We start from the raw sequence: 27,966 nt of genomic DNA on the forward strand, positions 1-27,966 counted from the left end.
ATGAATAGAGGATGACGGCAAAAAAGTAGGAATTCCTGATTTAGCAGCAAAAAGCAGCACATCCCTGCACGCTATACAACGGATATGTGAGAGGCTATTCCAATGGAATAATTCCAAGAGTGCAAACCCTCCATGTCTGGCATTCCAGGTAGGCTCAACCAAATGCTCAGCGTATTTGGAAGATTTAAAATACTAGGCTATTTGGACACGAGACGGTATTGCCTTCTTGCTTGGTTCGTGCAGCATGTGTCAAACCAGCAAGCGGACGTGAGGTAGCCTTGACATTCATCCAGACTGCGAATCTACAGCATTGACAAGCTAAGATGTACCTGTGGAACTAATTTACGTGGTGAAATACCACCTGGAAGCACGGATCACGGCACAGTGCAATCCCGATGTCATCACAGTTCCTTTAGTTGAAACATCAATTTACTTCTGACAAGGTAAACCGTCCACTTCTGACAAGGTAAACCGTCCACTTCTGAATGAAGACGTTGTGTATGGTGATACTATCACATAGAGAGGATATTTAACTCCCAACGAGATTAAAACCCAGACTGACTTACATAATGTAGGCACAGAACGCAACAACCCGCCACCCACATAACGTGCAGAGGTTTTTTGAGCACAAGGTAATGGCCGTACAACATTCCAATAACTTTATAGAAATACTGTAAATACTGTAAAATGCCACTAAAATATGTTCAACAGAATATGTCCTTCAAGGCCAAATGTCATGCTTCGTTCATGGCACATTTCATGTTCCTTTAATTTAGTTATTTCATGCCAGGATCTTTTGTCCTGTGTTGCCACACACTGTTGAGGGACATGGATGGCTCTGGGAAAACGTGGATCTTGTATTTGTTTTCTTTTCACTATCTTACACCTTCTCATTCTTAATATGTTTCATAACAGCGAGGCTGGCCTCTCAAACCAATGCATGATGACATCCTGACATCTGTGTGGAACCATGATGTGGAACTGTGAGATAATGTTACTGTAAAGCCTATGAAGGATTGCCTGCTAAGAACCTCTGGCAAGATTGATGTGAGCAATTATTATCGTTGCACATATGTTGTATGCCTTGGAGGGAGAGAGAAGATAAGTTAATAGGAAAAATACATTCCAATGAGAGAACTTCTGAGTTCAACTAACAAATAACAATGACTAGGAGTTCTGAGGAAAATACAACTTACGTAACACAAGTAATATGGATTCCGTACAAAAATGTGTTGCACATTGAGCTCAATACTTCCTTGACTGAAGAAACTGTCATGTCTCACAGAGCAGCTATGAATTCTGGGAAGTGGACCTTGGTATTGGTTTGCCACGGATCTCCTACTCTTCACGCTTCTGAAGTTTACTCTGCCGTTTTATTTTAGCCCCCTTGGAAGGTGGACAATGATGTGTGTCTGTTCAACGCCACATACAGTACCGACCGGAGGCAAGCAAGCGCATTAGCCTAAATCATGGTCGCTTACGACGACAAAACAGCGGAGACGAGTCGAAAACACAAAGACGTGGGCACGAGCTGCCAAGGCCAAACATACTTTCTTTCAGCCAAACATTATCTTTTCCCCTCATTTGGGAAAATCTTTGGACATTGCGGCAGATCCTGCTGAAAGCATTGGGAACCTCCCAAGTCTCCCCCGTCTATAATGTCATGGGAGGGCTGGTCTGGTCTGGTCTGGTCTGACATGCACGCGGTCGTGGTTTATGTCTTGGGGAAGGAGCAGTCACTCCAGCTCCTCCTACCAAGTCACTGGGGAGGTTTATAGCAGCCCGACTGCACTATTTCATCAGGAAACACGGAGGCCCTGGAAACACTCCCAGCAGTGATGTCTTTCACAGTCGGCATCAGAGTAAGTCATGTTCACGTTGAAATAACCTCGCCCTGACTCGGTGCACCTGGTGAAGGTCTCCTGCCATGAGTAACGATGCAGGGAAACCAACCTAATAAGTAAGCCTACACAGTGGGCGATGTTGTCTCTGGAAAAGATCATGCATCTTGCTATATCGATGAACGGCACCCAATTCCCACCACCACATACTTTCTAAATATGTAATACAATACTTATTACAGTATCATTGATGAAAATGAAGCAATACAACGCGCAATAGCTAACCAGCCACTCAACATCAGCGTCGGTGGATGGAATGCAGGCCTCTCTGGGATAACAAGAAGACAAAAGCTGCACTGGTCCAGACAAACCATTTAAGGGCTGACGTTGGACCACAGCTAATGTAAGGAGATGGAACTAAAAAGCGAGTTGATCGGAATCAACAGTAGTACATTTTATTCCTACTACTGACCCGTCGGGCAGTTTATGAAGTGCAGTCCATTTTGACTGGCAGATGCTTTGACAGGGACACGCAGCATTAGCAGAGAATACATTTCTCCACCTCAGGAAGAATGGAAAAAAAGGGTTACTAAGCTCTCCCGTAGCCAGCCATGTTTAAACAATCCCATTTCAAATTCTAATAGGTGCCTTGATTTCTTCTGACACTGCAAAAACATCAACGTGATAACTATATTTATTTTGGAGAAGTGCCTAATTGACATGTGAAATTCGCTCGGAAAAAGTGACACAGCCCACGACGTGGTGTTGTTCGGGTGGGCAATGAAAAGTGGAGTGAGAAAGACAGTTAATTCATTGTCTGACAGACAGAGACCGACCCTGATGCACATGCTGGGGGGAACCCTTAAATATCAGCAGATTTGGAGCATATTGGCTCTGCTAGTTGATTGTCATTTCTTCTCACTGGAACCCTTGGTGGAACTCCCTAGCTGCTTCGAAGTGACATGATAGTTGAAATTGAAGTAGTGGACCCCTCTCACACCTTCATTTAATACCTTGATACACACAGGGTTAATGAAAAATGAATGGAAAAGCATCTTGTTTTTTTTACGTAGACCAGGGGCGTCAAACTCATTCCATGGAGGGCCTAGTGTCTGTGTGTTTTTGGTTTTTCCTTTCAATTAAGACATGGACAACCAGGTGAGAGGATTTCTATACTAATTGGTGACCTTAATTCATCAATCGAGTACAAGGGAGGAGCGAAAACCTGCAGACGCTGAGCCCTCCGTGGAATGAGTTTGACACGTTACGTAGACGATTATCAAAGTGAGGACTTTAGGATTGAGAAGTCCATCAATGAAGAAGGCACTATAGCACTTCAGAATGAAGAACCTGTGCTTTATTGTTAGGGTTATCCTGCCATGGCAGTGGGCTGCGAGCCTGTCAAACCAGTTTAAAACGTGAGGCCTGTCTGGGTTCAGACTTTAACACTCATTCCATGTGATCTGTGTAAAACCATCCGGTGCCAATCACATAAACTGTAGTTATTATTCTAAAGTCTTGGGTGAAAATAACACAAGGACTTGGGACTCGGCAGCCAATAGTAAAAACACTTTTTCAAACAATAATGTGGAGGAAGACATGAAAGTGTTTTTATGGAGCTCAAACAAATGTGGAAATAAAACGACTACTTTCTCTAACGTCGGACTCCAGCACAGCTGAACTAGCAGACATTGTGTACTAATTTAGAAATAGCCGCTGGATTAAAAACCCCATCCAAATCCTGCATCACACTTCAGTTTAAATTACGACAACGCTTAAAATCGTCTCGATGACCTAAGAAATATCTGATACATTTCCACTTCACTCAAGACTCAAAATTGCATTGAGTTAATTACCAGAATCAAAACATCGAACAAAAGTCAGAATTATGGATTTTAAGCATGGCCTGAGTGCAGGTGTTAGTGAATGCAGGTGTACTGTGTGTGCACAGGGTAATTTAACAAAAAAAGGCCATCGTCCATCCATCCATCCAACTGCTAGTTGAATTCCCACAATGCTGTTGCCAAACAGAGCAAGATGCCAAGGCAGCCAAAGAGCTGAATTCCATCAATCTATTTAGCTAGCAAAATAATCAAACTGGGAATGGAGGTCTGCAGCCAGCCTTTAAACAACTCATTACATGTTAACAGACTGTTACACAAACCCAGAGGCACACTGGACTGAGACAAAGTGTTCCTCCTCAGTGCAACGTGCCTGCCTTAGCTCACAGTTATCATTTGCATCAACAATAGTAAAGCCTATGTCATACACAACAAGAGCATTTTTCTCCTCAAACACCTAAACCAAGGTCCAGGGAAAGATTCCAAGGGTCTTAAAGGGATACTTCAAGATTTTGGCAACAAGGCCCTTTATCTACTTCCCCAGAGTCAGAAGAACTCGTAGATACCATTTTCATGTCTCTGCGTGCAGTTTGAAGGAAGTTGTTAACTAGCTTTAGCACAATGACTGGAAGTCCATGGGTATCTGCTAGCATGTTAGTAGATACCCTTAGACTTCCAGTCATTGTGCTAACGTTAGTTAGCATTGGCTCACAAAACTACCGCTAACTTCCTTTGTACTGGAGACAGACATAAAAATAGTATCCGCGAGTTCATCTGACTCTGGGGAAGTGCCAAAATCCCGAAGTATCCCTTTAATGGAGGACTCGTTTGTTTGTAAAAACCTAAACCACACAACCACACGGACGTAATAAAGAGTGAAAGACAAACAAATAAACAAGTATTACAGTACGGCCGGTTATACGAGAGCTACATCCCCAAAGTGGCTCCAGATGGGCTGTGCTGCAAAAACTCTCAGATGACAGCTAGCCTTATAATGAACGAACATGGCCTTTAGCTACAGACCAACAACACTGACTGGAGAGGGGGACAGCTAGGGATTATTTCTGACCAAAGAGACCACCATATCGTACAACAACAAAATTAATGCTACTCCTCAGTCCAAAGACAATAGAAAATGGTATGGCCAGGCCACCGCTAACTGCCAATCACCTGAAACACAATGCCATTCTCCATGTATCAGAGCGCTAATGACACATCCACAAAACGTCTATTTGGAACTTTAACCATAAGCAAAAAGAAACAACTTAGGAGCTTGAGATAGGATAAAAGTGAACAGAAATGTCTTCCGACAGACGGATGTCATCTCATCTGCGTGACGCCTTTCTTCCTCAACACCGGTAAAACCACCTCTACTTCAGTCAGAGGCGCTGCGGCTGCATCTGAACCCTGATAACATCTCTGGACATCGATGTGAAGCCAAGACATTGTGTACTCTGGGTCTCAATTAGTCTCAGCCCTCAAGGCCAAGTGCTACATCAGAAGTTTGTGTAAAGTACAAGAGGAGAGATCTCAGGCTTAAATCAAAGCCAAGCCAGAGTTTACATCTCCGAAGAGGAGAACATTGGGCAGATGGCCTGAGCAATAAGGCGCATCATTGAGGGCCTCTTGAGAGGTCTGTCTGTCTGACAAGTCCTGCTTGAGGAAACTCAACTGTCTATATGTCCAGAAGAGGGGGGGGTTAAGGCTGATAGTTCTGTGTGATGAGGGGTGTGTGGGACAGGGGCATAATTTTCAACTTATAAACAGTCAGGATGTTGCCCCCCCCCTACCACCCACACCATAAAAAAGCTGTGTCCTCTTCACTTGAGAGCTCACAGGGAAGAGCACATATTTTTTTCTTATGACCCAACATCTTGACTGTCCATAAATTGGAAAGGACTTACGGGAAGTCTGCCGCTGTATGACTCATGTTAATTACAGGCCCAGCAGAATCTCATAAGGAATAGAGGTTGGGGGGCTGACAAATAATGACACAGCAGAGTGGGGGCTATTCAGTGGCAGTGCTGGGGCATCATTTGAAGAGCTTTAGCACTGCAGGCATACTATAGACACGCACTACTTGGCTCACTGCAGCTCCCACTAAAAGGGGCTTAGGGGGCAATGTTATAATTCTCCTCTGGATCTGTCAATGCCTTGGAGGGAGACTCATGAGACTGTTAAAAACCAGGGGTGGATATTGTGTGTGAAGTCCTGTGAACAAGTGTGGTTACACATAGGCCTGCCAGCACAGTGTGATCATCAGAGGGAGACTGATAGCTTGGTGAACCCCTCAAATAACCCCTATTGACCTCAACAGAACCCACTATGTTGTGCTTCTACATAGGCCTATTAGGCAAGCTTAACAAATTGCTTTCGATCCGAATCTGTAGTAGAGACATGGAGAGCATTTCACTAAAACTCACACAATGCAATCCAAAATCCCTTAACAATCTCCCTCTGTTCTTTGCGCACAAGTGGTCAAGAGAGGTTAAAATACTAAATGAAAAAGAAAAAGATGGTAGAACAACATGTTAACAAAGATTCAGAAGCCTTTGTGAAATATTTTCATTACAGAACCATAGATTATCAAGGGTTAACTATAACTTGATACCTCAAGCTATTAAAATGCCATAGTTATCTTGTTGCCAGAGAGTTCTTTAAGTTTCTTAAATTCATTATAATGGCAGTCTCCTCTGTGATTGTTGATGGAATGCATTCAATACACTTCCAGCGTTGATACTACAGCACAAAGTGCATGGTATAAATAACCACGTGGCAGACTTGAGCTGTGCTTACCGTAACCACCTCTAAGAGTGGGAAGTCTTTTGGATGGGACAAAATAAGCAGTTGGCCAAAGTAGTTGTAATGAAGTGTTAGTAAAAGCCCCACTCTATACAGTCGACTTCCTGGTAAGAATGGAGGAGTGTGATCATCTGGGGTGCATTTCTCTTCAAATAGATCCATCTCCACTGTGGTCTTTATTCTGAAAACCTTGTATGGTGTCTGGTGTCCTAATCATTCTGGCATGCCTGGGTAAGTGAGGAGAACGCTGCATCAGAGAACTAGTGCTTACCAGACCTGGGTTCAAATAGTATTTGAAATACTTGTTTGCTTGAGCCTGCCTGGAATGTGCCAGATGGGTGGGGTTTGCACTCTTAGGACTATTTCAGTGGTCCCATTCCACCAGGCGAGCTCAATCAAGCACAGCTTAAGTATTGGAAAGATTTCAAATACTATTTTTTAAACCCAGATCTTGTGCTAACATGTTCCGTTGAAACCTCTGTTGAGCCAATTAGCATCCAAAAGGTGTCTGGCAGACTGAGGCCTCCAGGCGGATCGTGAGCCAGAAAGGCCAGCAGGAGCAGCACAGTACAGTACAGTATTACCTAGTTCTCCTCTGGCCTCTACAGGCATTTGATGTGTCTGTTTCCACTGAGGCGCAGGCTAGCCTAACCAGGTATGGTCTGGCGTCATCAGATCACCGTCTACATCCACCATCTACCCCATCCATGCTATGTCGGTGTATGTGTGTGTACACGTTTTACTATACTTGTGAGTACCAGAAGACCTCACAAGAAAAGTAAACCAACTAAAATTCAGAGAAGTGAGGAAATGTTGCTGTCCTCACTTGTAAAAATACAATTTTGGGGTTCGGTTAGAATTAGGATTAGGGGTTTGTGGTTAGGTTCAGAATTTGTGTTAGGTAAATAGGATTTTGAATGGGGATCAATTGTTGGTCCTCACAAATATAGTAAGACATATCTGTGTGTGTGCATCTGCGTGTGTCTTGTGTGTGTCAGGGGCTGTTTTTATTGGGAGTGTCGTGGCACCGCATTTCATCGGCTGGTCAACACACTGACATCTAACGTTACCGACCGTGTGTGGCTGGGGCAGGTTTTCAGAAAGGCTGATTTCACAGTCTAGTGCATCGCGCCAGGGTCAGTTAGAGGCTGTGTCTCTCCAACATCCATCTCAAAGTGCCCTTTTCCTGCTACTAGTCTCTCAGACTACAGATCATATCCCCCTTTGATTCACCTTGCGCATAGGGCAGACTTCCTTGAACCAATTTCTGGTAACAAATGGCATGTAAGTCTATACCAACGATTGTGGTCTGGAGGACTACGGCATTTTAGCTACCATGAAAACCATCATAAAATTGAAAAAGACTGGATACTGCAATGGCGTGGAAACCAAAGAAAGTATAAGGAAAATGTTATACACCTAACATTCCAATAGGATTTGGGTACTGGCTTGACACCTAACACAGGCAACACAGCTCATAGAAGTCAGAAACAGTATTTGCATGCCTGTGCCCGTGTTTGTTTTACCAATTACCATACATGGATTGGATGAGTTACTTTGCCAATAGCTTGTTTCAATTCATGGTTGTCATTTGCAAACCCTTCACTTCCATACATATTAGTAAAGGAGAGTGATTGAATATATGCAGCCTATGAGACAGTTATAGAAGACGTAGTAGCAGACCAGTCAGTCTGGGTGAAATACACGTCTCTCACATGAGAAATGAGAGGAGGAACCTGCCAGACAGTATTCCTCTCTGTTAGTAATTACTTGTGGGTTGGGGCTTGCCAGACAGAGCAATTTACGGCAGCAGGTGACATCTCATCCTGAAAAGAAAATCACCCAGCAGAATTTCCTTGTGGTCAGAGCGGCACCCGACGAGAAGAATACCAGGAGCCATGAGCGACCGCCAGCCCAAGATAAGCACGGACCAAGAGAGGGTGATGGAGAGGAGCTGTACTCGCCAAAATCCCATCCTTATGAAAAAAGATTGCTGTCAGAGTGGATTGCAGTCAGAGTGCAGTATCACTGCAGTACGCGTCAGTATAGCTGCAGTTAAGAGTCCGGTATAAATGCAGTATGCTGCGTCTAAAATACCACAGTCAACTGCACTTTTACTGCAGTTTCAAAATGGCAATCTTTTTTTTGTAAAGGCAGCCTGGTCATAAATAAATAGTACCTCAAAGCTCAGGAGACCGCTCCAATCAAATCCAAGATGTCAATCAACTCAAGTGACAGTTTCAGAAACAAAGCCTAATCAAAAGGCTATAAACACTTTATGGCAGGGCAACTCTAAATATAGCGGGAAGGATAGTTATAACGACATTTATATAAAAACATCAACGTCAATAAAAGTAAACCCCTCTGCCACTAAACCACTTGAATCACTGCTTAACCCAGGGTTTCCCAAATTCGGTCCTGCCCACCCCCCTGGTGCACACTTTGGTTTTTGCCCTAGCACTACACAGCTGATTCAAATTACCAACTCATCATCAAGCTTTGATTATTCAAATCAGTTGTGTAATGCTGGGGCAAAAACCAAAATGTGCCCCCAGGGCAGGACCAACTTTGGGAAACCCTGGTATAACCTACTAGGGTAATCCAACATTTCAATACACATGGCTCTCTTTTACTGAGCTTCAACACACACATGGTTGTACCTTGCTCAGAGCCCAATCAAAATAACTTTTTTTGACTGTTGAATTAATTAGTTTAAATTCCTTAGTTTAGAGAATATAGATTGAATGCTTGGCCAGGAATCAGTAATAAAGAAAACTGAGGGCCAGTCAGGCTAGTATATGCATAAAAGATTGTCAAGTTGTGCCTGCAACTATTCACGTTGTTAACACTGGGCTGCATTGCTTTAGCTGAAGACTACCATTTTTGGTCAAAGGGGCATTGATCTGTTTGAACTAAAATTACCCAACAACTTTTTTTTGAGCCCGAGTCACTGCAGAACTATGCCTTTGGTTTGTCGTAGCAGAGCACGTCGTCCCCATGCAGCTCAGGTGGAAGAAAACGGTTGGCTGAAGTGTGAACAAAGGCATTAAGCCTAACGCTGACGTCACTGACAATGACAAGTGCGTTTATCAAGGCTAATTTTACCCAGCTTCAGATCGTGTTGCTGGTTGTGCACTTTTCAGGAATCAAACAATATCTCCCCTGGACCCTTTTGGGCTGACCAGAGTGGACTCCATCATGTCCTTGATGTCCACTGTCAGGAGCACGGGGGTGAATGCCACTAAATGGTGCAGCTTAAAAGGGATACTTCACTCAAATTAGAATTCCGGGTTTGTTTACCTAGCCACTGTCCAAAACCACTAACTTTCGTACTTTTAAACCAAAAACCAATAGGAAGTCAATATGTCTGATATAGGCATGTTTTAAATTGTTTTAAAATTGCAAGTATCCTACAGACACAGCTAGCTGAATGAACTAGGGGGAATACAGCGTAGAACCATGTATTTCATAACGTTTGCTTTGGCAGGGGGAAAAAAACCTCACCAAGACTTGATCCTTGCCTGGCAGATCACTAGAAGCCATACAGAGTGTCCGGACACTTTCCGCCAGCCATGCTGTTAAGTAGTGGTGGGTAACGATGGAACCAATGCAGCCTGGTCCAAACCTGATTGCAACATGGTCACGAGGAACCTTCCCTCCATCAATGGCCTTTCCATTGGGTACAAGTTCAACACTGATATTGCTCATTGTCTTTGTCTCGGACAGCATGATCACACTGTTGAAGAGGGTGCCGTGTCAGAACAGACTGTTGGGGATGTCACACCTCAACGGAACAACGAGTGATAAGGTTACATAACAGGGCTCTTTTCCATCCCTGCTATGCCAAATCTCCTGGAAACCAATGGCCTGACCACCAGTGCAGTGGACTCAAACAAAAGCTGGGCGCCTGCAATGGGGTCTTCCTTCACCCCTCCTTCCCTGCTGGGTGAACAACTCATAACTCACAGAGTATGAAGCACAGGAAGACCCTCTGTGCAATGAAAATAACCAGCACCACTGTTAGAAACCACCATCTCTGAAGGATGCTTATTTTGGGGCCAATCATTTAGGCTGAACAGCCGAACTCGCCCTGGCTGTCAATGAAAAGCATTCACCATTAAAGAACAACAAAGCCTCACACTTACTTAACTCTGGATAAAAAAAATCAGCTTTGACACCTCCCCAAAAAGACAGTTAATGAAAAATGTAAGTTGAGAGAAATAAAAAGTCTATACTGGGACAAGGCGGAATCTATAACAGGACACCAACAGAAAAAAATTGCCTTGAAACAGCTGGTGTTTTTTTAGGTTCTAAATAAAAATAATTCAAGCAAACTATTGGGTAACAGTAATACACATCTGTAACGTTTCGGGCCTGTCCACCAGTATACTGGCAGGTCCCATCATTCAATCTTTCCCCTCCGAAAATGGATGTCGGCTGTGGACTTGGCGGGAAGCCCTACTGTACACTACAGCGCAAATGACCCATTTGACATGGCAAAACATGTCACTGCATGGATCTGCTCCACACATGACAGCAGAGCTGGAGAGCCGGGCTGTACAAGCTGTGGTCAGACTGGTCCTCAACTGGATTAAAGATGTCAAACATACAGTAGAGTTGTTTGCCGCCTCACCTCCATCACGAACAAGTGCTCCATTCAACGTCCTGAGAAAGGCAGTGTGCTGATGGAGTCGTAGGGTATTTCAGGTGCCACTCCAGCAGGGAACACCTGTACTTTGTCTATTCTGTCAAGGGTCATATTTGGCTTGCTGTCGATTCATTACCCAAATATGAAGTATTTTCTGGACTTGGGGAGCAAAATGTTCAACACTGGAATATGTTATCAACTATGCTCAGCAGAGGCAAAAGGTTGCACCGAAGTTAAGCTACTTCATTCAACTTGACTACTGGGAGGTTTCAATCATCACTTCATGTATCACTGTTATGTCAATGCCAGTAAGACTGTGACATTGGATGCTAGAACAACAGTCCAGTACTATATAGGCATGCCCCTGTCTCAAACTAAAACTACAGGTGTCAGAAATCGGATCCAAAATGACCAAAAAGAGGGAACTATCATTCTATTCAACTGATAATAGACAGGGGCTAAAGGGTGAAAATGAAATAGAATGGGAAAACGGTACAGGCGATGTGATACAAAACAGTGGAGAAGGACACAGACACGTATTTTTCAACACCTCTTCTCACCTTGGGAATGCATCTGGACACATTTGAGAGCCATGTCATGCAAAACAGATCTCAGATTCCCTTGGCTTAAGATGGTCCCTTAAGTACACTGATGACTGAAGGATACTGCACATAACAAAACAAGCATATCATCACCCTGTGGGACCACCTTATGGGGAAATGTGGTATATTTAACGCTTACGACGTTACTCACTGTTCAGAAACCAGACAGAGTGAGAGGACTGTTTGTGTGAAGTTCATATCTGTGTATATGAAATTGTTGTCATTCACAAAGCCTAAAGATAATTTTGCTGCTGTACCCTGTGAGGCTACAGAATATATAATATGTCACTAAGAAGATGATTTTATCCAAAGAGAGTTACAAAACAGTGAGTATTTAAATTGAGTATGTGTGTATGTGATCCCTGCAGGAATTTAACCCATGACCTTGGTGTTGCTAGCACCACACTCCTACCAACTGTACCGGACAGTATATGAGGAATATTGTTCAATGCGATAAGATTGTCAGTCATTCCTTCGATGCCGTTCCTCTGAAGATTGTGCTTGCTTCATGTACAGACAAAAAGACACAAATCTGGCCTCGAGTGGATTTTCCAGACTTCTGTCTAAGGGTGAATATTTTCATCTTAGATTGTCCCAGTTTCCAGTCTATAAAATTATGCATCTCCCTAACCAATGCCTTGGACCCCATTTACGAGAGCATGTCTCCAGCCAAATCCTTCACACAGACGTTGTGTGTTGGAGGCCGGGCTCCATCCACTCGTGGTTCTTGATTAAAGCAGAGCAGACATGCAAGCGGTGCCGGTGACAGTCATGGACCGGGTTTCCATGGCCCGCATCTCCTTTGCATTTTACTAAACACTTATGTCATATTAAATAGGTTTAGCGCTGGTTTCCTGGCGTTTCAATTTTGTAACTCTAAGTAAACAACTCAAAAACTCTGAAGTCATCGATGCACTGCACTGAGAAGTACTGCGAACCTTTAATCAAATTCGGTAGTGTCTTGAAAACCTGAACAGATAGACAGTACAGTCAACAGTAGCCAAAGCTATATGCCTAGTAACTTAGCCTAGCTAACCTTTCCCTTGTTAGAGAATTTAAAGAGTGAAAGAATTTAAACGTGTTTTCATCTACTGCTATCTCCAGAGGCTATCTCCAGGGGGCCTTAGGGTATAGCTAGCATAGCTGAGCAACATGTAAAAAGATGAGAGGACTAGTTGCCACAGTGAGAACGGTCTCTGCTGACAGACTGATGCTTTAAATAGCTCGGACCAACAACACAGGGGCCACTAATACAGGGCCCTCTGTCTTTAGGGAGGGTTAGGTGACTTAGATCACACAAACCCAGAACATTGTATGCATGTTGGGTTTACTGCTACAGGGTCAGCTATACCCGTCTATGACCGAACTTCTGTGAAGTTGTTGCTGAAGGCATTCTCAGAGAAGGGAAGCCAACCAAACATATCAAATTCAAGATTCAGAGGTACCTTTACGACACCAGAAGTACCTTTCTTTCCATTCAAGAAAATACGCTTAATGAGCCTAAATTCAAAATGTCAACCTCAAAACTACCTTCTCAAAAAAGCAACAGTCATTACATTAATCAAAATCCTTCTATTAATCTTAAAGAGAAACACAGTTTTTCCTCATAGAATTAGATTGAAAACTAGGAAGCTTCTACTTCATAAACAGGATTGGTCTTGCACATGGCCAATCACATCCCAGTCTGGCTGAGGCTCAGCTCACACATCAAGGCCCAGGGGCCCCTGTGATACGATACTTTCCGATGCTCCTGTCGAAACGGAAACCCTCGTAAAAGTCGTCAGAGCGGCAAGAGTCAGAGGAGAAAATCTCATTAGGAAAACAAGTTAGCCTAAGCATTATCACAGCATCAACGATATTTATTTTGAATGGAACTAGGTCAAGCGTTTATACACCATCCTTTATGCTTTTAATTTCAGAGTAGGAGTGTTAGTGCTGATATAGGATCAGTTTTGCCATTTTGATCAGAATGAATACGATTATATGGATAGGGGGGGACCTGATTCTAGATCAGCTCTCCTACTCTGAGACGCTTTGTGAATACAGTCAGAGTTCTCCAAACTGCTTCTAATATACAAGGACGCCAGAAATAAATGTTGTTAAGATTAAATGCATTATCAAGATACTATCATTAGGGTCTATCAAGCTTTAGGATACCTTGGTAGGCCTACTGATCATAGCAGAGAAGAACCTACTGCTTCAAAATCAGTTTCACCACAAAAAAATGGAAACAGAAGCAACTAATTGCATAACATAGGCCTACTGTAGGTACAGAGGCACTGTGGAAAGTTATAGAACAGCAGGTTGAGGAAGCTGGGAAATAATAGATTTTCAAAGTGATTAATATATCTTCCAAATCAATGTGAATCAATGCAATGTGAAATAAATAACAGGACTCTGTGAAATGTGAAGAAAACATCTGTCTCGGAGCAAAAGGAAAAACATTCCTTTAAAATACGAGCTCCTGACAGATGGTATTATTGTGAAGCCATTTGAAGGGACCATGAAAGACACGTTCATAACTGCGTGCGTGTGCGTGTGTATGTGTGTGTGTATTGCTATCCTTGTGGGTACCGGAAATATGTGTGTGTGTGTGTGTGTGTGTGTGTGTGTGTGTGTGTGTGTGTGTGTGTGTGTGTGTGTGTGTGTGTGTGTGTGTGTGTGTGTGTGTGTGTGTGTGTGTGTGTGTCTAGCCCTGAGTGAGAGCATTTCGGACTCGGACAGTGGAGGAGGCGAAAGGTCATTGGAGAATTAGAGAAAAATCTCCTCTTGCTTGAGACTACCCTTTCAAATAAATGACCGTGACACAGAGGCATGCAAAGTAACAGGCTACTTGACCGCCAAAATAACGATTACCCTCCGAAGAGCCAACATACCTGTCCCATATGTGCGAGGAGAGGAGCATGCCCAATTTGACTGGAGCGTGGAGCGAGGAGCGAGTTCCCCAAAAGCTGGAGCAGCGGACTTCTCTCCCACTCCAATTCCGCTCCAGTAGCGCTCACTTCACGAGCTCAGGACATGCCCGGCCCAGCATGCATCTGTAGTCTACTTGTGTGCTGCTATAGCCCCTTGCTTTAGCTACTGTCATGGAGTTCGCTAAATATTTTCATAAAGAAACTTATGAAACACTCAGGTGCAAAATCAAGGTGACTTCCAAAGATCAGGAGGACCAAGAGCAAGAGAGGGAGTGTGGTGATGTAGTGTCCACAACTAAAGAACCACTATGGAATCTGAAAAGACACGTATCTCGAAAGCATGATGGTGTACTTACTATGTGCACTTGCTAACGGAAAGGAATGAGGTGGGTAGCTAGCAAAGTGTGTCATTATAGCAAAGTATTTATAAACAAAAAATCTGATCTCGTAAAAAGTTTGGTTGATTTTGGTTCTATTATCTATAGAATAGGCTATCATTGATTTTGGCCGAATAGGCCTGACATATAACCTCTTTCAAGGAGCTTTCTGTTTTGATTGGGTTATTTTGCCTAAAAACCTTTCGGCCTACCTATATATTATTTTTTATTTTTTTACTCTGCATCCCTGCCCAGCCTGGCAAGTGGCCCAAAGGGTGTTTAGCATCCCTAGTGGCTCTGCAAGCGCCGAGAAGGTATTCTCCGCTGCTGGCCTGCTCTCCAGGCACCATCGCATCAGCCACAGACTCTGGCCAAATTCGTGTTTCTAAAAGTGAATAAGACATTTTTCATTTAATTTAATTGTAAGTAAGTCATAGCCTTTATGCACAATTTATAGACTATAATAATTGAATACAAAGAAATGTTGTTTAAATGCTGAGCGCTTAATGTTCATGCCAGCCTAGCGTGTCTCACTCACAAATGCTTCATCATTTATTTATTTGGAGGCTATAACTTTGAAATAATAGGCTAATAATAATAATATAGCCTAAATAATTCATTTTCGTTCCTTCTGAACGATGCTTCTTAGGCTCCCTGTCTGGCTCCTAACCTATTTAGAGTGTTTATATGCTGTTTAATATGACATGTAGCCTATTTGAAATGATGAGCGTTTTTTACTGTCACCTTTTCATGTTGTTTATTAAAATACGTTTCATTCAAATCATATGGTTTGGTTTCAATACTTCAAATCTAAATGATAGGTCCAGGTAATCACAAAATTGGTTAGACTGTGATTTTAATGAATGGAGCGAATTTGGAGCAGCAGTTTTTTTCCCTGTGAGCATGGAGTGTTTTTTAGCGGAGCGGTTGTAAAGGACGTGGAGCGCCGGAGCGGAGCACAAGCATCGTTCAGTGAGCGATGAGCGGGATTTCTGACCGCACAACTCCGCACACATGCTCTGGTCCCAGTACACAACATCGCTGAGGTGCAAATTCTTTACGAGCTCAGAGATTGTACTCTTGCACATTAGAGGAACAGTTTCCAGTTATTCAGCAGAAACCACAACAACCACATTGGCCCCTTTTATAAACTCCTTGAGATATGTAAGACACCTTACTTGTTTGACAAAATAATACTGGAACAATACTGTATCCACATAAGTCTTTTGCTAAATGCTTAATTCTAATAAGAGTTTGGGTGCACAGTAAGTCAAAATGAAATCCACTCACACAGTCAATCTTCTGAAAAGGTCCATTTCGAAATTATAGGTTCCTGATTTCCATATGTTCTGATATACAGTACTAGATATGGGAGGTCAGTGGCTGACTGGTAAGTGGTGACAGATGTCAACTAGTTTTGGGGGACTTGTGCTCTATGGCTGTCCATGCCATAGAAATAGACTGGAGTAGAGTAATAATTATATTTCTATGGTCCATGTATCAGTACCTGTCAATGAGGGTTCCAAACAGCAGCCGGATAGTCTTCCGGATGTTGTCGGTGCACAGCCAGCTCCACTGGTCCTTCATTAGCAGACACATGATGTCTAGGGCCACGTCAGCCAGGGCCGTCTCCGCCACTGTGGACAGTACCACAAAACACACATCAAATACACACACACGTAAACGACACGCACGCACACACACTTTACAAAGTAGCCCACATTCTTGAAACAAGCACAATAAACACCATAGGTTTGAAGCCTTGTGTATGTATCACTATTTACCATGCATTAGCAGTGGTCCAAAGTCAAATAATTTAGAGAAAGCAACTGTATCTCAGTTTTCAACCAAAAATACTAAATAACATTCTGGCTATGAAATATGAAAATCCCAAAACACTAAAGCCTCATGTAAGTGTTGGATATCTACTGTATGTCAACATTATTGGCAAAATTTGTCAGAGGAAATCTGTAAAAAGGAAAAAACCTATGATACACACAATGTCAAACATTGACACAACCAGTAACCTCTTGCTCCTGGACAGATTTCTCAGCATAGACAAAAAAAATACCCCCAACAAATGTTTGCCAATACTTCCCTCTAGTGGTGACATTATAGTACTGCATGGGTATGCTGGTCACATCATTCTTTTTCTAAGGCCATTCACTGGATCGGAGACATACAATAGACTGCTGGTCTTCCATGTGTGGAGAGAAGTACTAGGCAAGATCAGTTAGAGGACCTAAACCTTCTGTCCACATTCTAAAACACTGAATATTCATAGACCGGGCCAGAAACTGAACTTAAACCAAGTAAGAAAAGTAGCAAATCCTGTTTTTATGTACAGTAAAAAACATTTCACAATGAATGAGCCATTCAAGCTCAGTCTGGAGTGGAAGATGTGGGCGGAATTGTGCTTCCCCTGACTTCACAGTCACGCCACACTGTCCGTCTGTCTGTCCACACAGTAAGAAGCATGCATTCACGCACGTACAAACAGACACTGCCGGGATGAACAGAAAGCGGTCATGGCGTAAAGATCCATTATCACAAGATTTTTGTATGAACTTAGTTCCTGTATTGAACTAATGGGGCATTGAACAATATTGTGAGGTGTCATTGTGTAAGTTTACGCACCCACCACTACTAAAATATCCACATTCTTTGCACAGTCCTTACCAGAGTCTTGAATGGATGCCCCTGGTAAATTATTCCGTGTGCACCCACAGCCTCCAACTTCTACTCTGAGGCCTGGACAGCCTTCCCTCTCAGCCTCTGCGTCACACATCACCGCTAGTTCCTGCTCCTTAATAAAGGCCTCTAGACCAGCAACCGACAGGCCGTTAAACCCCTGCAAAAAGAGAAGCATGACAAACATTCATGTGTTTAAGGATTAAAAACTCTTAGAACAAAATGTCATGCAACAATCGTCACTGTAGACGAGAGACCACAGCACAGTGAAGTACTTACTGTGCTCCCCTCATCTAAGCAGTATAGCACTTTAGGCCTCATGTCAGACACATTAAGGACTGGGGTGATTTTGCTGGAGAACCTTAGCCGGGACCTGTAAACAGACACACATATCATACTTTATTTATTTAACAATACATTTCACAAAATGTCATGCGCATTTCATAATGAAATAATGTATACATATATATACACACAGATATCTATCCATCCATACATCCACACACAAACATATATATATATATATACACATACATACCGGGTGTACAAAACATTAAGAACAACTTCCTCATATTGAGTTGCACCCCCCTTTTGCCCTCAGAACAGCCTCAATTCCTCAGGGTATGATCTCTACAAGGTGTCGAAAGCGTTCCACAGGAATGCTGGCCCATGTTGACTCCAATGCTTCCCACAGTTGTGTCAAGTTGGCTGGATGTCCTTTGGGTGGTAGATCATTCTTGATAAACACAGGAAACTGTTGAGCGTGACAAACCCAGCAGCGTTGCAGTTCTTGACACACTCAAACCGGTGTGCCTGGCACCTACTACCATACCCCGTTCAAAGGCACTTCACCCTCTGAATGACACTTTACCCTCTGAATGGCACACATACACAATCCTTGTCACAATTGTCTCAGAGCTTAAAAATCTTTCATAAACCTGTCTCCTCCCCTTCATCTACACTCATTGAAGTGGATTTAACAGGTGACATCAATAAGGGATCATAGCTTTCACCTGGTCAGTCTGTCATTGAAAGAGCAGGTGTTCATAATGTTTTGTACACTCAGTGTATATATTCAGGGTTGGACGGATTACTTGAAAAATTTAATTACAGATTACATGACAATAAATGTAATTTGTAAAATAATCCATTGGATTAATCAAATTGAGTAATGTAATCTGATTACTTTTTGATTAACACCTTGGTAAATCAGCATCTGCCTCGTCAGATTATCTTGCAGAACAATCAGTTCCCTCTAAAGCTTACTGTAAACTTCCCAGTCGAAACAGTTCGAGCATATATTATGACAACATTTTGGTGTTTGGCAGAAGTTTTTTGGGCTGTTTGAGCACACAAAATGTTGTCTTGAAGCTTGTCGAAGTTCGGTAGCCGAAGTCTTCGCCCCTTTGTCAGTGATTGGTCAACACTAGGGATTCTTCAATGAAGTGTTGTCATTCAACGACAGACGACGAGTTTTAATGCAAATCTTTTCACCTGAGAAATACTGCACCAAACATAGTTAAACTTAGTTAGATATACAATTGTTTGACTAAGCCCTCCAAGGCAAAAATATCCAAACGAATTACAAATTTATTGAGTTATCTTAGATTAATTTAGACTATTTTGAAGAATTGTACTGGCTATGTTGTTGATACGGCATCTCAAGAGGGACAAAAGCAAAGGAATATTAACGGAGTATGCGAGCAGACGTTCACTTCGCCTAGCCGAGCTCTGCTAGGAGCAAACTGACCTTATTTATGCGGACACCTTTACTCTGCCCACTCAACCCCAGAATCCTTGGGAAAGTGCAGGCTCAACTTTTTAATGCATCTTCTTCATGAAATGGCATCACTAAAACGTCAGCGTTACTGTCAAGCTTTTCCAACGCTCATTCTTTGATTGTGAAATTATGGGCCTACATCCTCCCACCAAACAGATTGTGGCCAGCAAAATAGGAAATGGTCATGTCTGGCCCTCCCTTCATGTAACAGTCTGGTATGACTTCAAAGACAGACAGATAGGTAGGTAGATTTCAGTGTACTCATTTCCACTGAAACTTGAGATTTAGCAGAGTAAGTAGCGGTTTGTCGTATCTGTCATGCCAGTTCTTGGGAAGTGAACAGGGTGTTGACTAATCAAAAATGAACTTTATACACAAACTTTTTTGTGACTTTTTTGTGGTGAAAAACATTTCTATGAAACGAAACCAAGCAGATTTCAAAATAGATTAGAACAGAAAGGAAAAGCTTCCATTCCCACTGAAAGGTGACTTCTCAGCAGTGTGGCTCAAAACAGCTTTCAAACATCTGCCATTTCTGTGTGTTTGAGGCAAACACCTACAGCCCACATCTTGATATTAGAAGAAGTACTGCAATATGCAATCAGCTGTTCTTTAAAATGTAACTGTAATCCAATTACACATTTAAAAAATGTAATCTGGCCTGATTACAGTTAAATAAATAAAAATATGTGATTACCTAATACATGTAATCCGTTACTTTCCAACCCTGATTCTATTATTGAGACACCATTTATTGTATTGTTCTACAGAAGGAGGAGTTCATTTGACTTACTTGTTTTTCTTATCTGAGGAAGGCTTTCCCTCGGAGTCTCCGTCCATGTCTTCTGTAGGGCTCTGTAGCTCTGAGCGAGGAAACGCCGTCTTCAAGGTATCCACAATCTACAGAGCCATTTGTTCACACAGTTACATTCCCCTACGTATTTACTGTATTTGGACAGTGAAACAAAAACGTTTAATTTGGCTCTATATTCCAGCATTTTGGATTTGAGATCCAATGTATTATATGAAGCGACAGTGCATAATGTCACCTTTTATTTGAGGTTATTTTCATACATATCTGCTTAACCGTTTAGAAATGAACTCTTTATGTGTTTAGTCCCCCTATTATAGTGTATTAAATTGAGTAAAAGGTTTAGTATTTTGTTCCATATCCCTACCTCGCAATTACTATATTAAGCTTGTGACTCCACAAACTTGTTGGATGCATCTGCAGTTTGTTTTGGTTATGTTTCAGATAATTTTGTGCCTAAAAGAAATGAATGGTAAATCATGTATTGTGTCATTTTGGAGTCACTTTTACTGTAAATAAAATGATATGATGTTTCTGAACACTTCTACATTGTTGTGGATGCTACCAGGATTACGGATAATCGGGAATGGAACGTGAATATTGAAAAACCCTTCTAACTTCTCACCATTATCAATTACAGGGGAGGTAAAATGTTTGGGGGTGCAATATTGATGCCTCTAAGTTCCTCACTCTCCACATTGAGGTTTTCTGTACAGCATCTCCTTGTTTCTAATGCATACAGGCCTAGTTAATTAAAGTGATTATCAATAACACATACCTTGTCTATGTGTGATACGATGAACGGCTTCTTGACAAAGGCAATTCTTGCATCTGTATTAAGAGCAAGGAACTCCTGCATTTCTTCACTGTTGGCAGTTTCGGGTATAGCACAAAGTTGCTGAAAAATAGGGGTGATGAGTGTTAGTTTTCAAGTAACAATAAAATAACATTTTATTTGTCACATGCTTCGTAAACAACAGGTGTAGACTAACAGCGAAATGGTTGCTTTCTGTTAATCTACACCTGTTGTTTACGAAGCACGTGATTAATAAAATAGTATTTGATTTGACACTTAGGTTGGAGTCATTAAAACTTGTTTTTCCACAACTCCACAAATTTCTTGTTAACAAACTATAGTTTTGACAAGTCGGTTAGGACATCTACTTTTTGCATGACACATGTCATTTTTCCAACAATGGTTTACAGACAGATTATTTCACTGATAATTCACTGTATCACAATTCCAGTGGGTCAGAAGTTTACATACACTAAGTCAACTGTGCCTTTAAACAGCTTGGAAAATTCCAGAAAATGATGTCATGGCTTTTGAAGCTTCTGATAGGCTAATTGACATAATTTGAGTCAATTGGAGGTGTACCTGTGGATGTATTTCAAGGCCTACCTTAAAACTCAGTGCCTCTTTTCTTGACATCATGGGGAAATCTAAAGAAATCAGCCAAGACCTCAGAAAAAAAATTGTAGACCTCCACAAGTCTGGTTCATCCTTGGGAGAAATTTCCAAACGCCTGAAGGTACCACGTTCATCTGTACAAACAATAGTATGCAAGTATAAACACCATGGGACCACGCAGCCGTCATACCGCTCAGGAAGGAGACACATTCTGTCTCCTAGAGATGAACGTACTTTGGTGCAAAAAGTGCAAATCAATCCCAGAACAACAGCAAAGGACCTTGTGAAGATGCTGGAGGAAACAGGTACAAAAGTATCTATAGCCACAGTAAAACGAGTCCTATATCGACATAACCTGAAAGGCCGCTCAGCAAGGAAGAAGCCACTGCTCCAAAACAGGCATAACAAAGCCAGACTACGGTTTGCAACTGCACATGGGGACAAAGATTGAACTTTTTGGTTAGATGTTCTCTGGTCTGATGAAACAAAAATAGAACTGTTTGGCCATAATGACCATCGTTATGTTTGGAGGAAAAAGGTGGAGGCTTGCAAGCCGAAGAACACCATCCCAACCGTGAAGCACAGGCGTGGCAGCATCATGTTATGGGGGTGCTTTGCTGCAGGAGGGACTGGTGCACCTCACAAAATAGATGGCATTATGAGGATGGAAAATTATGTGGATATATTGAAGAAACATCTCAAGACATCAGTCAGGAAGTTAGAGCTTGGTCGCAAATGGGTCTTCCAAATGGACAATGACCCCAAGCATACTTCCAAAGTTGTGGCAAAATAGCTTAAGGACAACAAAGTCAAGGTATTGGAATGGCCATCACAAAGCCCTGACCTCAATCCCATAGAAAATGTGTGGGCAGAACTGAAAAAGCGTGTGCGAGCATGGAGGCCTACAAACCTGACTAAGTTACACCAGCTCTGTCAGGAGGAATGGGCCAAAATTCATCCAACTTATTGTGGGAAGCTTGTGGAAGGCTACCCGAAACACTTGACCCAAGTTAAACAATTTAAAGGCAATGCTACCAAATACTAATTGAGTGTGTGTAAACTTCTGACCCACTGGGAATATGATGAAAGAAGTAAAAGCTGAAATAAATCATTCTCTCTACTATTATTCTGACATTTCACATTCTAAAATAAAGTGGTGATCCTAACTTACCTAAAACAGGGAATCTTAACTAGGATTAAAGGTCAGGAATTGTGAAAAACTGAGTTTAAATGTATTTGGCTAAGGTGTATGTAAACTTCCGACTTCAACTGTATATGGCAATGAGAAATATTAAATTAAAGTGTATAATACATGCAGTTTACAATGTACAAAACAAACAAAAAAATATTGTTTTAATTCCCAAGGCTTGAGTTAAGATGTTACCAACCTTGAGGAAAGTCTCGAGCAGCCCTTTCCTGGCCTCAACTTTGTCACTGTCCATGTTACCGAACGGCAAGTCTGGAAATATTTTCTTTGGTCCTTTCACATCTAAACCATGTTAGTGAGATCAGTTAGAAGCTGTAAGAAAGACACCCAGTCTAGTTCCACATGACACATGGAACTAAAACGCCTGAAAACGCCTGTCATTGTTCAGATAACAATACTTACTTTTGATGAGTTTTCGCAAGTCTGATTTCTCCTCCAAGCGGGTCTGTAGGTTGAGAAACTCACTATATCGCCGGTTGACCGTGTGATAGGCAACTGGCTGGATAGACCCTGGGATATTAGAGTCCATTGCTGTTTCATACTGAAAGACATATGTTTTAGCACAAAACAAACTAGATTAATATAGACAAAAATAATCTCGAAACTTCCCTTTCCACTACTTACCTTTTCTTTCCTCTACTCGGTGTTCTGGCCTTAAAACCGACACACCTCATCAATGATCAGAATAAGTTGTTTTAGCAGCGTACAGTGGGGAGAACAAGTATTTGATACACTGCCGATTTTGCAGGTTTTCCTACTTACAAAGCATGTAGAGGTCTGTAATTTTTATCATAGGTACACTTCAACTGTGAAAGACGGAATCTAAAACAAAATCCAGAAAATCACATTGTATGATTTTTAAGTAATTAATTTAATTACGAACAGGTCTGTGAGAGCCGGAATTCTTACTGGTTGGTAGGTGATCAAATACTTATGTCATGCAATAAAATGCAAATTAATTACTTAAAAATCATACAATGTGATTTTCTGGATTCCGTCTCTCACAGTTGAAGTGTACCTATGATAAAAATTACAGACCTCTACATGCTTTGTAAGTAGGAAAATCGGCAGTGTATCAAATACTTGTTCTCCCCACTGTATATGAAGACACATATGTAACCTAGCCTATTCAAACCACCAACATGTAATGTTCTCCATACTGTTCTCCATACATTAAACAACAAACAGATTCACCTTGCAATAATAACTCACCTTGACCGTGTAGAGAGTGTACGGGTGCGAGCCGGTGCCACGGTGCTCCTTGGCCGTGATGGTCCCGGGGATTCGAAGGTTCTGGATGATGATTGGGCCTTCGGGGCTGCTGAGGGGCTCAAAGCTGAAGGAGGGCAGGGGCGCCATGGGGGAGGAGGTCTGCAGAGGGCCGCTCACCGACGCCGTCAGCCCATTGGAGTGGCAGCCCACCGCCAGGTCCACGCTCAGCAGCTCTCTCTCTGGGCTAGTGCCGCTGTCCCTCATCTCCAGGTCCTGGAGGCTGCTGAAACTCGAGGGAACGTCCTCCATCGTGGTGCACAACACGTTAGCGAAGGCTTCGGGGTGATCCTGTTGTTCAGAGACCAGGACTTTGGGGGAGGAAGTGACCTCGGCTAGACCAGGGTAAACCCGGAGGTCATCCTCCAGATCCATGACGCTGCTGATGTCAGTGGGCGTGGCACACTCTCGAAACCGGTCCGACAGCGCTTCCTCTGCACCAATCAGAATCAGGGACTCCATTGAGCTCCTCTTGAAATCTGTCAGAGGAGAGTCCAGGTCTGAGTCGGTCTCTTGGTAGAACGGGTTGGATTTGACTGGTCTCAGGTAGTCCATTGGACAGATACCAATGTACTGTCTAGCCTGTCGAGGCTCTTCTTCCTCTATACTATTCTGAGGGCAGTACAATTCTGCCGAGTCGATGATATCGTAAGCAGCCAACTCAGGTGTGGCAGACTCTGTGTCGTTAGGTGTTTCTGATAGGATCCTTAAGGGTAAAGAGCAAGGGACCTGAACGTCTTGCTGGGGCTGATCCTGCTCTAAGACAGTGAGATGTGGCAGTGATGGTGTTTTTGGTGGTTCTGAGGCTTTGGGGGCTTGCATACTTGATTTGGTGAAAATGGAAACGATTAACAGGTTCAGCCAGTCTGGATCCGATAGCTTCGTAATGAAGGGGAGAAGCACATTGCATGTGATGAGCTCTCCGACCACAAACCTTCCCGTTCGGGTTTCCAGGTGAGGCGGTGGGACAAGAACATGCAGCAGCAGGTCAACAATAGCCCTGGCGTAGTTCACCTCCATGGCCGAGCTCTTCACAGCAGGGTGAGGTGTGCAGACCCGGGAGTATGCTTTCCAGAGGCTGTTCTCTCCATCCGGTTGCCTCTTCAGCTCGGCCATGACTTCTTTGGCTCTCAGGTAGCTCTGAAGGTGGTCACCACACAGGTCCAAAACTCTCTGGGTCAGGACCTTCCTGTCCACTCTTCTTGACCGATTCTTCAGCTCCATCGCCATGGAGTACATGGCACTTTGCACCTCGACCTCAAAGTGCCGCTCCGAGGACACTATGCAGTACCAGGAGGACACAAAGTCTCTGATTATCTTGCGCACGGTGGTCTGTATCTCGTGGTCTAGCTGCCGCTCACTCTCAGGCGAAGGAGGGACCCTTTCCAATGTGATGAACCGCTCTAGGTGAACAACACTGTTGGAGTCCAGGACAGCCTGAGATCCCAGCCAGCCTCCCATGACCACCAGGAGGCTGGTGAAGACACACAGCAGCCATACATTCACCAGTAAATGGAAGAGAATCAGCCATGTCAGAAGAGCTCCAAAGCCCAGTAGGCTCCTCTGACCCAGTAGCTCCGCCATAGTCCACTGAATTGGGCCAACAGTGTGAGACATGGCTCTTCATATGACTTTTATATTCAGTGTCTACAAAAAATAAATGACATAAGTAACGTTAGATTCATTTTACATTATCTACCTGGCAACACAGACATAGCTAGAGAATGTATTATCTGTGATAAACTAAATTTCTTCTCTGCAACCTACAGGAATAATTGGTATTATTGCTTGGTTAGCTGAGTAGCTCTGGCTAGTAGCAGCCAGTGGAGTGGACCTAGCTAGCTAGTTAATGTTATACTAGCTAACGTTAGCTACTGTACTAAACTAACTAACGTTAGCTTGTTGCCATGTAAAAGTGACAATCCACATAGCTAGCTACATCTAATTACACATTGACTTTACAATTAACTGATGACATGTTCTATTATATTATTGATATGATGAGATGTCTGGTTATTCATGGTGGGGGTGGGAAAGCTACTGTTAGTTTGCTAGCCGGGTCGTCTTTCCTTTCGTTAGCTTGCTACAGTAACGTTAGCTAGCTAGCCAAGCTAAATTACCCTTGCTAAATTTACCTTAGTCAAATGTACCCCTAGCTTGATGTTCCGGAAAGTACGACAAGTAAGATGATACAAGCAGTCATGGCAACTGTATCACTTGCAAGAAGCTGGCAACGTCTTGTTTTCTTTTTTTGACAGCTCCCTCAGTTTGTTTACTTCCCGTATCTCTTGACCAGGGTTGCCAGGTCTACAAAAATTCTAGTCAATGACGTCTCAAAACTGATGCAAATTTTTCTGTCCACAGCAAGAGAGTTGTCACATTAATCCAATAAACCCTTTTTCCATAACGCTATGGAGCGAATTAAGGAATGTCGACGTAATTTGTAACTACGTAGGATAAAATGCAAAGTTCGGTTTTCCATCCAAATAATAATTATTCCGAGCTTAAATATACAGTACCTTAAAAGTTTGAACAAGCCTTCTCATTCAAGGGTTTTTCTTTATTTGTACTATTTTCTACATTGTAGAATAATAGTGAAAACATCGAAACTATGAAATAACACATATGGAATCATGTAGTAACCAAAAGAAGTGTTAAACAAATCCAAATATATGTTATATTTGAGATTCTTCAAAGTAGCCACCCTTTGCCTTGATGACAGCTTTGCACACTCTTGTTATTCTCTCAACCAGCTTCATGAGGAATGCTTTTCCAACAGTCTTTAAGGAGTTCCCACAAATGCTAAGCACTTGTTTGCTGCTTTTCCTTCACTCTGAGGTCCAACTCATCCCAAACCATCTCAATTGGGTTAAGGTCGAACCCCTTTAATGGATCCTTGAAGAACCTGTTGACCTTGGGGTTAATTTTTTAACTAAACCCCCGCATAACAATAAAACAATAATTTTGTTGTCAGTGTTCGTCATGAGTTTAGTGGCAAAGCAGAATAAAAAATCCAAATAATGAGGTAAACTCCCAGCAGAGTCCCAAGTCCAATTGGTATATCCTCTTCCGTGTTGATGAAAATGTGTTGATGTTCTCCGTATCCATAGCAATGAATGATGATTATGAATGAATGATTATGCAGTGCATGGTGATCGAACTGGTTTCCTGTTATATCATCAGAGGTGTAGGGAGGTGTAGGGAGGTCTGTAAATCCAAAAAGTAGTAGACAGATGTTTATACAGATGTTTAACAAAACATGCACATGACAGTATTCATACCTTGGTTTTTGTGGTAAATGTGAATGAAAAAAAAAAAATTGATAATGGTTTTCATACACATACCTTGTCCATAATGTAGAGGCCTATGGGATATTCATTGAAGAGGTAAGGTAGGAGGATGGCATGTGACCTGCATAACATACCAATACCAATTGATATACCTTTGTATGTCTCCTCATCTACATACCTGCAGACACAGACACAAAAGTGAGCAATTCAGTCATCGGCACCCAATACAGCTAGCCTTCAACATATTCTTATAGCATACATATTCTTACCTCTTTGTTGATTGATATCCATAGAATTGTGTCCATTTTCTATTGTATAAAGATTTACACAAATATGAAAAGACAGACGGTATTATCATAAAACAATATCAATTTAGATCATATAAGGGACACAACCCTTACCTTAAATTGAGGAGATCTTTAAATGTTTCAGTTAAATGCCTGGACCTGCAGTCCTTTCAAATTCAAATCCAAATCTTTCA

General features: G+C 42.3%; 1 protein-coding gene across 2 annotated transcripts in view; it reads right to left on the reverse strand.

Annotated features, from left to right (window-relative positions):
• The window catches only part of snx19b (sorting nexin 19b), a 32,269-nt gene extending 5,742 nt beyond the window's left edge, over window positions 1-26,527 (reverse strand). Inside the window, exons 1-9 of one of the 2 annotated variants that reach the window (XM_071358911.1) lie at window positions 26,331-26,527; window positions 24,139-25,842; window positions 23,329-23,467; window positions 23,108-23,208; window positions 21,087-21,206; window positions 20,291-20,397; window positions 17,997-18,090; window positions 17,706-17,877; window positions 16,534-16,663 (exon numbers count right to left, since the gene is read on the reverse strand). In XM_071358911.1, coding sequence (XP_071215012.1) covers window positions 16,534-16,663; window positions 17,706-17,877; window positions 17,997-18,090; window positions 20,291-20,397; window positions 21,087-21,206; window positions 23,108-23,208; window positions 23,329-23,467; window positions 24,139-25,812 — 2,537 coding nt within the window. In that variant the 5' untranslated portion in view covers window positions 25,813-25,842; window positions 26,331-26,527. The remainder of the gene's footprint in view (window positions 1-16,533; window positions 16,664-17,705; window positions 17,878-17,996; window positions 18,091-20,290; window positions 20,398-21,086; window positions 21,207-23,107; window positions 23,209-23,328; window positions 23,468-24,138; window positions 25,843-26,330) is intronic. The other variant, XM_071358910.1, reaches the window with a different exon arrangement.
• Between the last annotated feature and the right edge of the window lie 1,439 nt (window positions 26,528-27,966).

Source organism: Salvelinus alpinus, chromosome 22 (genome assembly GCF_045679555.1).
Source record: "Salvelinus alpinus chromosome 22, SLU_Salpinus.1, whole genome shotgun sequence".
Classification (NCBI taxonomy): Eukaryota; Metazoa; Chordata; class Actinopteri; order Salmoniformes; family Salmonidae; genus Salvelinus; species Salvelinus alpinus.